Source organism: Sceloporus occidentalis, unplaced genomic scaffold (assembly GCF_023333645.1).
Source record: "Sceloporus occidentalis isolate IW3139 unplaced genomic scaffold, rSceOcc1.0.p SCAF_4, whole genome shotgun sequence".
In the NCBI taxonomy this organism is placed as follows: domain Eukaryota; kingdom Metazoa; phylum Chordata; class Lepidosauria; order Squamata; family Phrynosomatidae; genus Sceloporus; species Sceloporus occidentalis.
The window spans coordinates 178,888,575-178,904,929 of NW_028316984.1; the positions used below are offsets into that span (position 1 = coordinate 178,888,575).

The 16,355-nt window shown below is 40.5% G+C and overlaps 1 protein-coding gene across 3 annotated transcripts in view; it reads right to left on the reverse strand.

The window, feature by feature from the left end:
- The window catches only part of SYNE3 (spectrin repeat containing nuclear envelope family member 3), a 122,773-nt gene that overhangs the window by 66,516 nt on the left and 39,902 nt on the right, over positions 1 to 16,355 (reverse strand). For 2 of the 3 annotated variants that reach the window (XM_089522476.1, XM_089522475.1), the window contains exons 2-4: positions 14,545 to 14,592; positions 9,148 to 9,305; positions 331 to 503 (exon numbers count right to left, since the gene is read on the reverse strand). In XM_089522476.1, the coding sequence (XP_089378602.1) occupies positions 331 to 503; positions 9,148 to 9,291 (317 nt within the window). In that variant the 5' untranslated portion in view covers positions 9,292 to 9,305; positions 14,545 to 14,592. The other variant, XM_089522477.1, reaches the window with a different exon arrangement.

A 16,355-nucleotide genomic window follows, 5' to 3' on the forward strand; every position in this document is an offset into this window, starting at 1 on the left:
AATGAAAAGTATATTGCTAACATAGACCACAGACCTAAGGGCTGGTTTGCACAAACATTCAGGCCTCTCTGTACTATACAATACAAGACTATCATGCTGTTCATTGTCTCTGAGGTACAGAGGTTATTGCTACTGCTCCTTTTCACATGTGCCAGCCCCAGATTCTTGAGGTGGCTGCTTCACTCTACTTAGCAGTGGGACCTCACCTTGAATATTCTGGAAAAAAATGGCAGAGAAATATGTATCAAGCCTTCTAGTCTTGGGTTGACAAGGTGGCTAAGAATTCAGATGGCTGGTAGACCTCTAGGAGACAGCACTTGGCCATTGTACCTGTGACAATGTGTGATGTATATGGCTGTTTCTTCCCACATGGCTTTAATATCCTTCAGTTTGGATAATATCTCATGTTTTTTTTCCTCACTGATGCACTGTAGGAGAGCATCGGCCTTCATTAGAACCAAATCCATTTTCAGTCGGCCTTCCGGTTCCAATGCACAGATTTTCTGTAAGAAAAAATGCACAGTAACATTAATCCATGAAACATTTTCTAAATAGAAGCTTACGAGTATAAAAACAGCCCCCCCCCCCCTTTTTAAAAAAAATACTGTTACTGATAAAGAGCCATTATGGTGTAAGTGGTTTGAATATTGAACCAAGACTGCTGAAGACCAGGGTTTGGATCCCCATGGAAACTCACTGGGAAGTTACACTCTCTCAGCCTCAGAGGTAGGCAATGGCAAGATCCTCTAAACAATTTGCCCCTCTGAAGAAATCTTGCCAAGAAAACCTGGTTATACATTCATTTTAGGATTGTACTGAGCAAATTACAGAAAATCAGAAGGAGTAATAGCTCTCACTGAAGAATGGAAGTTTGGAAAGCTGCATTCTGCAATGCCAGTATAAACAGCTGGATAAGAATAATGGACATCATCAGGTTCTGCAGACTTCCACCAGTGGAAGATAGTACAATATCTTTAAAATGCCTTCTCCCAGAAAGTGCATAGGACATTTTTCAAGATTTATTCTAGTCTGGAAATGATTAATTGTGAGGTGCTGTTTTAAAGGTTGTATCTGTTCCTTTTATTTAAATTGTGATGTCCTATTTGTTATTGTTCATTACTTCTGTATCTAAATATTGTTTTCTGTATTCAATTATATATATTTTAGATACTGATAACCTGCTTTTCAGGCTATAAATTTAAAACAGCAACAAGGAGGCAGATGAGGAAATTCAGTTTAAAAATAATAAATAAATATTCAAGTATTGTGGAGCTATAACACAACCAAGCATCACAGCTCCAGGCCTATAAATTGTGGAGAGCTCATTGTAATTGCCTCTATCTAGTGATTGCTATCTTATTTCTAAACCAGATTTCCATATGTCAGTCTGCCAAGCCAGGTGTACAAAAGGTGAAATGATCAGGGGCAGAACCCACACAGGCTACTGCTTGCAGTGCAGTAGAACCTGTGAGGTGAACTCTCATCCAGAAGCACAGAATGAAGGAGGATATGAATATGAAAGCCTTCAACTTCACATAAGATATGAATAGTTTAAGAGCAGTTGTAACTACGTAGCCTTGGGTTTGATTAACCACCTGGCTGGGGAGCTAAGATGACTACATCTTATAGATGTGGAGATGGCCACCAACTTGGACAGCTTTAGGGGAAAAATGGGCAAATTCATGGAGCATGGGGCTATCAGTGTCTCCTAGTCCAAATGCATCTTTTTCTTCCAGGACACCGGAAATAGTATACCTGTGAACACCAGTTGTGGAGGAACAGGAATTGCATACATATTTTGTCTGTGGCTCTATGAGGGACTTTTGGTTGTTCAGTCTAAGAACACAATGCTGGACTAGATAAGCCCCCAATCTCTTTGGTTAACTTCTTATCTTTTTATTCCCCCTTTACTTCATGGTCATCCGTAAAGTTGGAAGAGCCCACAAGGGTCATCCAGTCCAATCCCCTGCCATGCAGGAAGACACCATCAAAGCACCCCGATGGCCATTCAGCCTCTGTTTAAAAACCTCCAAGGAAGGAGACTCCACCACACTTGGAGACAGCTTATTCCAATGTTGAACAGCTCTCACCATCAGGTAGTTCTTCCTAATGTTTAAATGGAATCTCTTCATTCTTTCCCCACCCTCTTTTTTATATGGAGGCATTTCAAAAACAGTTTCAAAATTGCTCAGGGACTAGGTGAAAAGGACTGTCTTTACAATGCCAAAGTGTTACTCAATAAATGTTTTTCACGCCTTGCTTTTGGTACAAACTTGCAGAACTCTCTCTCCCTCCCTCTCCCCTTTTCTTCCTATCATCACAAGCTCAACCAGGGAAGGGAAATGGCATTTTTAGATGGAATGTGGTGAAGGTATCTTTAAACAGCCTCACTGTTCACTCAGTATTCTGACTGAAACCACAGTTTTTGAGGGGACGGCATTAGATATATGGTTTGTTTTTACACAGAGTGATCAGGTTGACAGCCTGATCAGGAATCTGTACTCAGGACAAGGGCCTACTATCAGAACAGAACACGGAGAAACAGAATGGTTCTCAATTGGCAAAGGAGTCAGACAAGGCTGCATCATTTCACCCTATCTGTTCAACTTGTATGCAGAACATATTATTATTATTATTATTATTATTATTATTATTTGTAGTCCGTTCTGTTTCAGTATGCAGAACATACTATAAGAAAAGCAGGCTTGGACACAGAAGGAGAAGGAGGAGTGAAAATTGAAGGAAGTAATATCAACAATCTAAGATATGCAGATGACACCATAGTATTAGCAGAAAACTTTAAAGACCTGGAACACCTACTACAGAAGATCAAAGAAGAAAGTGCAAAGGCAGGCCTAATGATGAACATGAAAAAAAACAAAAATAATGACCACCGAGGACCTTCACAAGTTCAAACCGAGACAATAAAGAAACAGAAATAGTAAAAGAATTTCCATACCTGGGATCAAATATTGACAGAAATGGGGACCGCAGTCAGGAAATCATAAGATTAAGAATGGGGAGGATGGATATGAAAGAACTAGAAAAGATTATAAAATGCAAAGACATTACAACTCAGCACAAAAATACAGTGGTTCCTTACCTTATAGAGGGATCCATTCCAGACCCCCACTGCATAAGGCGAAAAACATATTTGCTCGAGCCCCATTCAGTATAATGGAGCTCGTGCTCACAGCGCAGCAGCACATGGTTGCCGCAGGAGTGTGCACCATTCATTGTTTTGATGTGCAGCTTCAGCGTAAGCTGAATGCCGCATATAGTGCACCTGCATATGGCACAGGAGCACTGTACGAGCCATCGTATTCCCTATCACCATGTATGGATGTGACAGCTGGACAGTTAAGAAAGATGATAGGAAGAAAATCAATTCATTTGAGATGTGGTGCTGGAGAACAGTACTGAGGACCCCATGGACAGCCAAAAGGACAAACAGATGGGTCCTAGAGCAGATTAAGCCGGAAACCTCCCTGCAAGCCAAGATGACCAAACAGACTGTCATACTTTGGACACATCTTGAGAAGGAAGGACTCATTGGAAAAGACAATAATGCTGGGAAAGTATGAAGAGAGGAAGGCCACATGCTAGCTGGATGGACTCTATTAAGGAGGTCACAGGTATGAGGTTGCAGGAATTAAACAGAGCAGTGGAGGACAGGGGGTCTTGGAGATGTTTCATCCATAGGGTCACCATGAGTTGAGAACAACAACAAGACCAGGTGTCATAACCGCAAAGGAGAAGAAAGCACTGCAAAATGTGGAACGTTCAAGAAAAATGTAGGACATTACCAAATGGAAGCTAAAATCACTCATATAAATATAAATTCATGCATGCTTCTTAGTCATGTTCAAATTTTTTTTGGAATTTTGGAATTCCTCCTGAACAGAAGGCTGAAATGTAGGACATGTGCTGGAAAAGGAGGATGCCTTGTCATCCTATTTTTACATGTTCCCCCCTTCTCCATTCCTATATGACAGAATTCTTCCAGTTTTACAACATGCAAAGTGTTTAGCTTGAAGCAAAACTGACCAAAGAGGGACAAGGCAAAGATGATTGCAGAAATACTCTCCCCCACCCTCTCTAATAATACGATTTTTAATATAATTCAAATGGTGGGAAATTTGGGATAGATAAAAGAAACATTTCTTCACATAGCATGTAGTTAAACTGCCACAAGACATAGTAATATTGGGTGTCACCCTAGAATGGTCCAGCAGGGATCTCTATGTTCTAGGTTCTTTTCCTGGAAACCATAGTTTGCTGAAGCAGATAAAGTACAATTTATGATAACTATCCTAGAGGCAAGCTACATTAATGGCAAGTAGCAATGTGAAAAAGCATTTGAATTTTTCACAATTTATCCCCCCCCCCCTGCTGAAATGGCCTTTAAAATAGCCATATATCCTTCTTGCACTAGAATAAAGTTTCATTTGCTGAATTATGGAGTATCACCTGCCCCAATAGGGATTTGAAAGTGTTGTTGTTAACTGCCCTCGAGTTGACCACGACTCATGATGTCAATGACCCCCTGTCCTCAACTGCTCTGCTCAGGTCTTGTAAATTCAGGCCCGTGAGCTCCCTAATTGTGTTTCTCCATCTGGCATGAGGTCGGTTTCTTTTTCTACTGCCCTCTACATTCCCTTGCATTATTGTCTTTTCTGATGAATCATGCCTTCTCATGAAGTGGCCAAAGTACAGCAGCCTCAGTTTATTCATCTTGGCCTTCAGGGAGAGTTCAGGCTTTATCTGTTCTAGGACCCATTTGTTCCTCTTTTTGGCTGCCCATGGTATCCTCAGGACTCTTTTCCAGCACCACATTTAGAGTGCATTGAAAATATTACAGGATATTAAAATGACCCATGTCCAAAGGAGTATGTCTCTCTGTGTGTATACTGTATGTGCACACATGAAGAATCAAGTATGTTCTACCCAAACACTCAGGGGCAGAAAAACACAAGTTGGAATAAAAGCAAAATAAACTTAGATAAAAAGAAATGAAAAAAGCATACAGTTCTTGTACTGTGGGTTATTTTCTGACTCCAACAAATTGTAATGTTGCACACAAAAGAACTAATTTCAGTTCTTCCTGATTGGGGCCACTCTATGGAGGCAACCAAGGAACAACATTTCTGCTTGACTGAATCATTGTTATTATAAATTAGCAGGTGATTTTAAACTGTAGTGCAGCTCACAAAGAGGGGAACAAGGCCCAGCTTTCACTGTGCTAAATAAACTTATATTAGCAGAATGTGCCTTAATTTTCTGGCTTTTAAAATGCTTTTTCCCAGCATTATCGTAATTCAGACCTCTATACTCCAGCTTTTAATTCAGCTAATACCCAATGTAGCTTTACAGTAATTAAAATCCTTAACAAGTACATTAAACAACCATAAAACAAAAATCCAAATTCATTGCAGTAAGAAACAATCCACAGAAACAAAAAGCAACATGCACACCATTCTGTCTAAATGTGATGAAACACCACACATGCATGGATGACTTAAACAAACAGAGAAACAAACAAAACATGTCTGAGGCCTCTAGTTTAAACTGGGACTTTGGTGTGGAAGCAGATTTTTTTAACCCTTTGCCCACTGTTGTTGTCCTGATATGGATTAGAAGTGGAAGCACACATCTTCTATCTGCATTTGAATGAAGCTCCCATGTGTGCCAACAGGAAGCTTTTCTTCCAAACCAGAAAGCAAGCTTGTGCCTCTTGTTCTGGAATGCAATCACACTTGGAGGGAGTGTTACCCATGCTGCTCCATATAAATTTTGATATAAAAGATAACCCTTAATGACCCCTAGATGAACTCTAATAGCCTGTCCACCATTGCCAGCAAGGCATGAGGACATGTACACACACCCCTGAGGGACACCCACATTATCATATCTAGAGAGTCGCATAAGAGGATTATCATATGACCAGGAAGAGCAAATATTTGCCTTGCCTGAGGCTCTTGCCCCCTCCCCAGGTCTGTTGTCCGAGCAGCTTAAGACCACTAAGACAATCAGACAGGGACATCCAGGTGAAAAGCAAGTAATTAAACACCTTTGTTCTCACCATCAAGCACCTTTGCCAGAAGCAAGATTTTGCCTATAAATACTCCCAGATTTGCCTGTTCACGGGGCCAGTCTGGATTTCAGGGGGAAGCTATGTCCCTTTGAATCCTGGCTCCTGGCCAGTCATTCCATGGCTGAGCCTCATGCCATCCTCATCATATTCCATTTGGATTCCTGGAGGGAGTCTAAATTCTGGTACATATCACCCCAGTGATGCCTAAAATCCTATTCCATGCTAACCTATGCTTTTCCTGAGCCTTGTATATGTGTGTGTGTATGTTAGTGAATCGTATGTGTTTTTCCCCTTATAAATAAATTGGTTATTAATTCTAGAAGTCTGTCTCAGCTCCATTTATTGGAATCCCCTGGTCTACTCCGTATACATATCGGGAGACGATTCTGCAAGGGCCGTCGTAGCAGGCCCTCCTCTTGCAATATTTGAGCTAAACTACAATAATAAAATTCCCCTAAATGGACCCTTGGCTACAGGAGGGGAAGGTTAAGTACCTCTTTTCTCCCTCACTGGTATTAGGGCCCCTATACCATTTAAAAAATGTGAGTGTTGTGTAGTGATTTGAGTGTTGGACTACGACTCTGGAGACCAGGGTTCGATTCCCAGCTTGACCATGAAAATCCACTGGGTGACCTTGTGCAAGTCACATGCTCTCTTCCTCAGGGAAGGCAATGGCAAACCTCCTCTTGCCAAGAAAACCTTATTTTAAGTTCATGTTAGGGTTGCCCTAAGTCAGAAATGACTTGAAAGCACACAACAACTACAACAATGCCTTTTAAAACATGTTTTTTGTTTTGTTTGGCCCACAATGAGAAAGCCCTCAGACCCGTAGAACAATGCTCTCCCCAGAGAAGGAGCAAGAGAAAAAAATATTCCAGAATTTTTGTGACACCACTGACCCTATGCCAAGTAATCATGTATCACAAAGAATAACCGTGTGCTACGAACAATAGGAGCTTTTGTAAAAGGTCCTCAAAGCAGATATTAACATTCAGACAAACTAGGTCCAATCTATCTAAAAGACTGCACGTCCCAATATGTCCCTGCCCCAGTTTTAAGATCTCCTGGGGAGGCTTTCTCTTGGTACCACCACTATCATAGGCATGTTTGGTGAGGACATGGGAGAGAGCCTTCTTGGTGGCTACTCACAGCCTGTGGAATTCCCTGTCACAAAAAGCTAGGTTAGTTCTCGGCAATCTTTCTGCCATGATCTGCAGATTTTTTTTCCTTTATTCCAGTTTTTTGAGTGTAAACTGGTACAGAAGGTCTTTTAAACAAATGGTGTTGTATTTGGATCATTCTAATAACCTTTTACATTTATTTAAATTAATGTTTTGACATGATTGTGTTTCAATTGTATTTTGTTTTAATTTGTATTGTTTGCTACTTTGGGCCTCAGATTCTAAGAAAGGATTCATATAAATTAAAACAAACAAACAAACATCATGGCAGATTTATAAGACAGGTGTACCATAGTTAATGAAGTGGATGTGTTCCAGGCTTTACTCTTTTAACAGAAAATTTGGTACTAGAAGCAGAAATTACATGGAAAGATTAGGGATAGGCCCTTGTACCACAGCAAAGAGGAGCAGTTAAGTATGTTTCATTTATTATTATTATTATTATTATTATTATTATTATTATTATTATTATTAACCTTTATTTATAAAGCGCTGTAAATTTACACAGCGCTGTACATACAACCTATTTAATTGGACGGTTCCATGCCCTCAGGCTTACAATCTAAAAAGACACGACACAGAAGGAGAAGGGAGTGGTGGTGGGGAAGGGGCCTGTCTAGTAAGATAATACATATAAAATACATATCAGTACAGGAAATGATTCAATAAAACAGACAACAAAAGAACATCAAATAGCAAGTGACAATTATGCAATGCCTGGGAACGCTTCTCTGAACAGGATGGTCTTCAGCTCCGTTTTGAAGCTGGTTAAAGAAGTGATGGCTCTTGTTCGCGGGGGAAGAAGGTTCCAGGAGTGAGGGGCAGCGAGTGAAAAGGGGCGAATCCGAGATGGGGCAGAGGAAATCCTGGGCTGGGACAGCAGACCTTGACTACCAGAACGGAGGGTCCTAGTGGGAAGGTGAGGGGAAATAAGGTCTGATAAGTAAGGAGGGGCCAGCCCATGGAGGGCTTTAAACATCGACAGCAGGAGCTTATACTGAATGCGGAAAGGGAGGGGGAGCCAGTGAAGGGATGCCAACACAGGAGAGATGTGGTCAGAGCGGTGGGTGGATGTGATAATGTGTGCAGCTGAATGCTGGACAGAAATTAAAGGATGGAGGTGAGAAATAGGAAGCCCAGCCAGGAGGATGTTACAGTAATCGAGTCGTGAGACCACTAGGGCATGGACCAGGATCTTGGCAGTAGAGGTGGAGAGATATGGTCGGATTTTGGCAATATTGTTTCAGCAAACATTTCATTCAAAACTAAGAATATGCATATGTGAAATGATACAACCAGGTCAGGTAAGCTTTATATAAGTAAACAAAAACATTCTAGTGACTACTTGAAAGCTTCTTCCAAAGTTCATTAAGAGAAGATATTTTGTTTCACCAACCTCCACTTTTCTTATGGTTTACATTTTGATGGTCAAACCTATAGATCTATTTTTTTTAAAAAAAAAAACATGTTGGAGGTAGCTGAAGAGGCAGGCTTATCTGCTCTCCCCTTTTCTCACTGTTTTGCTGTACACACATGCTCACTAATGAATTTTGTAGGCAGCTGCTCTTTGCCTTGACTGTTGTTGGCAGGCACATTCCACGACAGTAGGACTACTTAAAGCTTAAAGTTTATTGCGTTATTTACTAATGACTTAATACTGCAACCTGACACCAAAAGTCTATCACACCAATACAGGTGCTGCTAAAAAACCTCCAGCTAGACAGAGGATAAGGAAGAATGGAGGTTGGACATGCATAAAAAGACTTTGTCAAAAGCAGCATTGTCAGAGGCTTTGTAACCTGGGGCATACCTGTATTACATAAAAATGACATCTGGAAACACCTTTGATCAGAATCATCTCCTTTTTCTTACCTCTGTGTCCCTCAGCCTGGCCTCCAAGGCAGACCGAGGCCCCTTGGTATTGTCATTGACCTTTAATCTCTCTTGGATAGTCTTCATCCAATCTAATGCCTTCTCCACACTGCTGTCAAATTCATCCTGAGGTGGCTGAGTCATTGCATTAGAAGAAACTGGGGGAGGAAAACAAGAGTACTAAGAGGAGTTCAAAATGAAGTGACTTCCCTGAGGCATCTCTCCAGTTGTGAGCTGGTTTAGACATTTGAAGAATGAAGAACGTGCTGAGAAGTAAAAGGCAGCTCATACTTGTTCGTCTCTGTATCATCTAAAATGAAACTTTTGCAGCTTTCCCTACTCAAACAGAAGAAACAAACCGTACAATACAGAAAATATGCCCTATGATGAGTACCGTATATATTCGACTATAAGTCAACCTCATGTATAAGTCGAGGGCAGATTTGAGTGCCAAAATTATGGATTTTGATATGACCCTTGGATAAGTCGAGGGTAAAACCTAAGGGCATTTAACAAAGGACCTACAGGATGAAGCAAAGCAAAACAATGTCAAAGAACTTCCATAACTTAGGGGCTGGATATGTTTAGCCTGGGGAAGAGAAGGTTAAGAGGTGATATGATAACCATGTTTAAATATCTGAAGGGTTGTCATATTGAGGATGGAGCAAACTTGTTTTCTGCTGCTCCAGAGAGAAGGGGACAGAACAATCAATTGAAACTACAGGAAAAGAGATTCCATCCCAATATTAGGAAGAACTTCCTGAGCTGTTCAACTGTGAAACACGCTCCCTCAGAGAGTGGTGAAGTTTTCTTCTTTGAGGTTTTAAAAGAGAGGCTGGAGGGCCATCTGTCGGGGCTGCTTTGATTGTGTCTTCCTGCATGGCAGAATGGGGCTGGATGTCCCTTCTCTTCCAACTCTATGATTCTCTGATATAGCTTGCATATATCATGTCAAAAATGTGAAAGTTCAGAGTACAACCACAGACTGACCCCAAACAGTGGTAGAAATGTAAATTTTCAGGCAAGTTTTGGAGGGAAAAAAAACTTTCCTAACAAATAGAGTAATTTTTCAGAAAACATGGGGGGGAGGGAAGTGACACTAGAACCCTTTACTGATTGAAAGTCACTTTGTTACTTTAAGAACATAAAATTCATTATATAAATAAGATTGGCATAAAATGATTAAGTTTGGTATATGAAAAGGCATATATTTCATCCTGATACTCCCTCTTCAATAGAGCCATTAAAGGTACAGTTTTCACTCTGGCAACCTAGTCAGAGAGTTCTAGTGTTGAACTAGTTCATGGGCATGCACTAGATCTCTCAAGCAGAGAAAGTGCTTCACTTAAGCACAAATCTCAGAAGTTCATAGGATAGACCCACTGAAGTATCATCAAATTGCTGTGAATGTGGAATGTGGATATATATTTGGTCTGCTCCACTTACTTTATGTGAGTGGGTACTAATTGCAACCTTTCAACTGTTTTTTTTTTTTTTAAGAAGTCTGGGTCTTGTAGCACTTTGTGGGCTGCTGGCATGGATTCACAAGTGTGTGTGTGAATTGGCCATTACTTTGCTTTGTTGCCACGCCTCAAACTTTCTCTTCCAGTCATCACAGCAAAAATGTCCCCAGGCACCCAAAGCTTCATAGTCAATAGCCACGCACAAGGTGAAACTTCTCTAAAAGCAGTTCATCTAGGGACAGGGTGTGTTTCTGCATAGTGAAGGGGGAAAAAGCACCTGCATGCAGAGAATGTAATGTACCTGGAAGAATCCTCCAAGAAAGACAGCAAGGAAGATGGAAATCCCTGATTGCACAATGTTTGCCAGGACAACTCAGAACTATGCTTATAATTCCTACCCAACCTAGGGCCCTCCAGATGTGTTAGACTGCAACTCTTATTATGCCCTGGCCTTGCTACCAGGGAGTAATGAGAGTTCTAGTCTAAAAAGCTCCTGGTTATCCAGTTCCTAATCTCCTGATGTAGGTTATCTGTTTTCAAAATCACATCATTATAAGCAATATAGCATGGAAGAAGATCAGTTTCTTCAAAAGGTGTCAGATAGCAACACCATCCAGTCTGCTGGACAAGTTTAATAATAAATAATAAAAGCTTTATTTTTACCCTGCCTCTCTGTCAGAAAGACAATCAAAGTGGCTTACATTTAAAAGAAAGCATACAATATCCCTATTATTCCCTCCCTCCTCTAAAACTTCAATTAAACACCTTAGCCATTAAAACAATACATTAAAATAATCAAAGACGGTTGAGTGAGACTACAGAGTACTCAGTGAAATGGCAGATTCAATTGGTGGCTGGGTTTTCTGTTCAGGAAAGGCCTGCCAAAAGAGATCTGTCTTCACAGCCTTTTTTAAGATCTCCAAGATGGTAATATGACAGATCTTCTCTGGCAGGTTGTTCCATAATCTGGGAGTCATTGAAGAAAAGGTCCTCTGGGTAGTTGCAGACAACCTGTTCTTTATAGGTTGCAATAGATTCTTGCCAGAGGACCTGGGTGCACGAGGTGGATTATACAGGAAGTGATCCCGTAGAAAAGTTGGATCCAAGCCATGTAGGGCTTTAAAGGTCATTATCAACACCTTGTACTGCGCCCGGAAACTAATATGCAGCCAGTGGTGCAATTTTAAGATAGGTATTATGTGGTCACTTCTGGTTTTTCTAGTGACCAACCTGGCTGCCATATTTTGAACTAACTGAAGTTTCCGGACTAGGCACAAGGGTAGCCTCATGTAAAGCGCACTGCAGAAGACAAGTCGTACGGTTACTAGCGCATGTACAACAGTTTCCTGTCAAGGACTAAAACAATTGCATTGTGCAATCTTTGTTAGTCAGCTCTTCATGACACATGCACACAACTGTGTTCTTTTTTCCCCTACTGATAGGGGTTGGAGGTCATTTTCTCAGAGCTTGGAAAATTATCTTCATAACTGACATAATCTGGAGTGCTGGTTATCAGCTATAAACCTCTGTATGTCTCATGTCCAGGCTACCTGGCAGCCCATATCGCCCTGTATGAGCCTGCCTCGGCCCTAACATCATCTGGAGAGGTCCTTTTCTTAGTCCTACCAGCATCACGAGCACAGCTGATGGGGAAGCAATGGAGGGCCTTTTTGGTGAATGCTCCTACCCTGAGGAACTCATCATAGCGATCATAGCTGTTTTCACTTTGAAAAGATGTCAGGGGGAGGATTGGGTTTTGGGGGTTTTTTTAATTGTAATTTTTAATTGTTTGATGTTTTAATTATACTGTTGGAATCCACTTTGATTCCTTTGTGAAAAAGTGGAATATAAATAATAATAATAATAATAATAATTATTATTATTATTATTATTATTATTACAAGGAAGAAGGACCAAACTTGTTTTCTCCTGCTTCAAAGGGCACGGCCAAAACCAATGGATTACAATATTACAAGAACAGAGATTTCAACTAAACATTAGGAGGAACTTCCTGATGGTAAGAGCTGTTCAACAATGACTACCTTGTTTTGGGGGGGGGGGGGGGGGTAGGTTCTTGGGCTAGGCTACCTTTGTGGGACTCCCAACTCTAGTTCTATGATTATGGTCAATAGAAACGGTAGCTAGACTCAACTGTTTTTCAAGGCAGGTGGAAAACATGTAAGAAAGGCCCAGGAAAGAGGCATAACAGTGGGCCAATGGCACTTGCTATGACTGTTGGAGTTACTGAAGGATACTGGGCTCTGATGTATTGTCAAAACTCAGGTCTGGGCTTTGAGTCTCCAGTTTCCATGGGTCATCTCTAGGCAAGAGACAAGGGTTTGAATTCTCCATTTTTGATGGGCTTAGCTCTGGGAAAGAGGAAAGGGCTATTTTGAAATATCCAGCTCAGTTGTCATAAGTCAGAAACGACTTGAAGGCACACAACAACACAAAAAGAAACCTCCCTTCAGATCCAGTTTGTCTTTGTCCTGTGAGGCTACCTGGTCCCTTTTTTGGTAGCAAACACTCAATTTCTCAAGAAGTCTCTGTGTTATTGCATTTGGTAAGCCTTTAGATGCCGTTTAGGTAAAACATGCCAAATAGTCCCAATTTATCAGATGTTTTATCTTTGTTGTAGGAAAAAACTTCAAAGAGTTAAGTCGCAATCCCTTGGCTCCCTCTTTAGGATTCCCACGTTAATGTGGTATCTTCACATTTGTAACAACACCATTAGCATCTCAAACAGAATTGGCACAGCCCAAAAGCTACAAAGAAACATACCCAACCCATAGGCTAACATATTTCAACTAAATACTGACTTAATTGAAATATTCACCCTGAGCAATCTGTCTTAGTACTACTGAAACTGGCTAAGTAACAAGACCAAGACAAACCTGTTGGACCACAGACTTCAAGTGGATTCTTCACACACCCCTACCTTGGATTCATGCCCCCTCTTCAAATGCTGGGAACAAACGTTTAATGATATTGACATTACTACAGCTGGTCTATGCCTAGGCATTCTGACACTTTCATTGTCAATATTTGCAAAACAATCCTGAAGACGTCATGAAAGATCTGTGTATTTGGTAAGTATTTTATACTGATTTTGTCATATTATGCAAGCATAGAGGTGACCTTCCTAAGATCTGCTCAGTAGTTAGACACAAAGCGATTTGAATTGCCCACCATTTGCTGTATGAACTTCACATGGGAAGCATACCTGTTTGTAGGGGTTAAAACTATTTTAGCCAGTCTGATACCATACTTTCCCATTTAAACTGGTTTGAAATTTGGGTAAATATTTGTCCTTGCCATAGCTTCCCCATCCCACTTAATCTCAAGCTATCCTGCCAAAGTTTTGTGAGCTCGTGGTGGATTCATTCTTATATTTACATATGAAATCCTTTGCATTCTATCTTGCAGTCCTAAAATGGTAGTTTTTCCTGGGAGCTCACAACTACTAAAATATAATTATCATTATTTCCCCAAAGTAATTAATTATTAATTAATTACTGGCATGTCTCTATGTTCTCCTGTCCCTTATACTGGGCCAACCCAAAGAATGAGAGAGATATCAAAATTAAAACACAGAAAAAGGTTCATAGAAATGTCTTAATAGTCTGTCTGAAAGGCATTAATGAAGCAGACAAAGTAACCTTCCTTTCTCAAGAGTAAAATGTAGAGTGCCAACACCAAAAAAGGGCTCTACATTGAAAGCACATTCCTACAAATTTCTTGATTCCGCAAAGAACCACATCTTCTAAGTTACTTTTCTTGACAGTTATAAAACCAATTTGATGGTGGCAAGTAGAACAAAATGAGGTGTTCATTTGATTGATTAGCATTCTTTTCATATGTAAATTGGCTTGTTTGTAAATATCACAGAACTCTGTTAAACACTGAAAATATCAGAATGAAATTTTATACATACATTGAGGGCACAATTCCACACTTCAGGTTCCACTTCCTGATTGAGTCCCTATGGAAGGAAAACACAAGACATTAAAATATTAGTTTCTTTAACTACAGAAACATCAGCTTTAAAATTACCTTTCAATTTTGGAACATGTTCTACAATTTCAATATGAACCCCAAGTTCAACTGTGTGCCATGTCACCCCAAATTTTGCAGAGGAAGACAGGAAAAAATGTAAAAAACCAACAGATAATCCCATTTGCCTTGACTAAAATCCAAAAACTCAATTCTTATGCAAATGTAAAAACTTGAGGAGAGAAAGACATCTTAGGAAAAAGAAATTTATGCACATCAGAGACAATGATTTCCACAGTACCAGAATGTTACAAGCATTCCTTGTGGAAACTATTGTGGTTCCAGATTCAATAGATATATTGAAACCCTCAAAGGGTAGCTGAGTGCATGGAGTACACATTGCATACATCACACTCATTTTTAAAGCAGAAGGAAAAATGTGACAGAAAGTGCAATACAGAAGGTGAAATGTGGCAGAAAGTGTAAAACTTTGAAGGCCGCAGTTCAGTTCAGAAAACCCAACCATTGTTAAGGAATTTCCCTGTAGCTTATGTCATAATATCTAAACTGACAAACTGCAACTTTATAAATGCTAACAAACTCCAATTAGAAACCATAGTCTGAAGTTAATGTTCAAAGTGTTTCTATGAAACATCTGAGCTGACAAGCCACAGTTATTGCTGCCAGGGGAGGGGAAGGTAATTTATGCCAGTTTTCCCCCTTCCTTGAAGTCTGAAAATCTGCTTTGGGGGATGGAGACAACTTCTGGAACAATTTGTGATGTGGTATGAGAGGCTGGAAGAAAAATCATCTATTTTTCAACAAGGAATCCCTATGCTGAACTGTAATATCTTTTGTAAATGGAAAGACTCTTTCCATTTGTGAAAGGATAGCTCAAGAGTTTCATTCATAATTTCCTGTTTTTGCGATCTTCCCCTCTTTAGTTCATTCTATCATGTATTTTATAATTTAAACATAGTGTATTGATGTTGTGCATTGTTTTATATTCTGTACTTTATTCCTTTTATATACCCATTTGAAATCTTGAGAAAGAAGCACTTTATAAATATTCATAAATAAATACATGTTTGGCAGCTCAATCCATCCCCTTATTCTTTTTAAAATAATAATAATATGACATCTGAAAATATTCACCACACCTTTCCTTAGATAAACAGTGAAACCAAATATTTGTTCTGTTCAGGCTCCTAAATTGCTTCAATGTGTTTCAGATTATCCCATCTGACTTGACTGAAATCCAAAAACTCAGTTCTTATGCAAATATAAAAACTTGAGCAGAGAAAGACATCTTAGGAAACAGACATATCTGCTGATCAGAAACAATGGCGGGGTACAGACGGACAGGGGAAGACGTCTTGGAGGTGTATTCTGCTGAATACGGAGCCTCCAGACCGCCCGCCCTGGGGGCGTGGCTCAGGTGATGGGGCTTCCACATGGGGGGCAGTGAAGACGCCTCACCTGGGGCCGTTTCTGACCCGCAGTTTCCAAACCGCCGCCTCGGAGGACGCTGCAAAGAGAGAGGCAGCTTCTGCACGGGCGGCCAAAAACGGGGCTTTTTTTTTCTTTTGCCGGCTGGCGGATGCGCAGCTGCACAGCTGCGGCGCTCAGCAGCGGCGGCAGAAAGCCTATGTGCACATTTAAAGCGCCCAAGCCCCTTTAAAACTTTTTCCCTCACCCTGCCCAAGAACAATGGTGGTCTCCTGCCAGCTGGTGATCAGCTGGTGTTGGCAT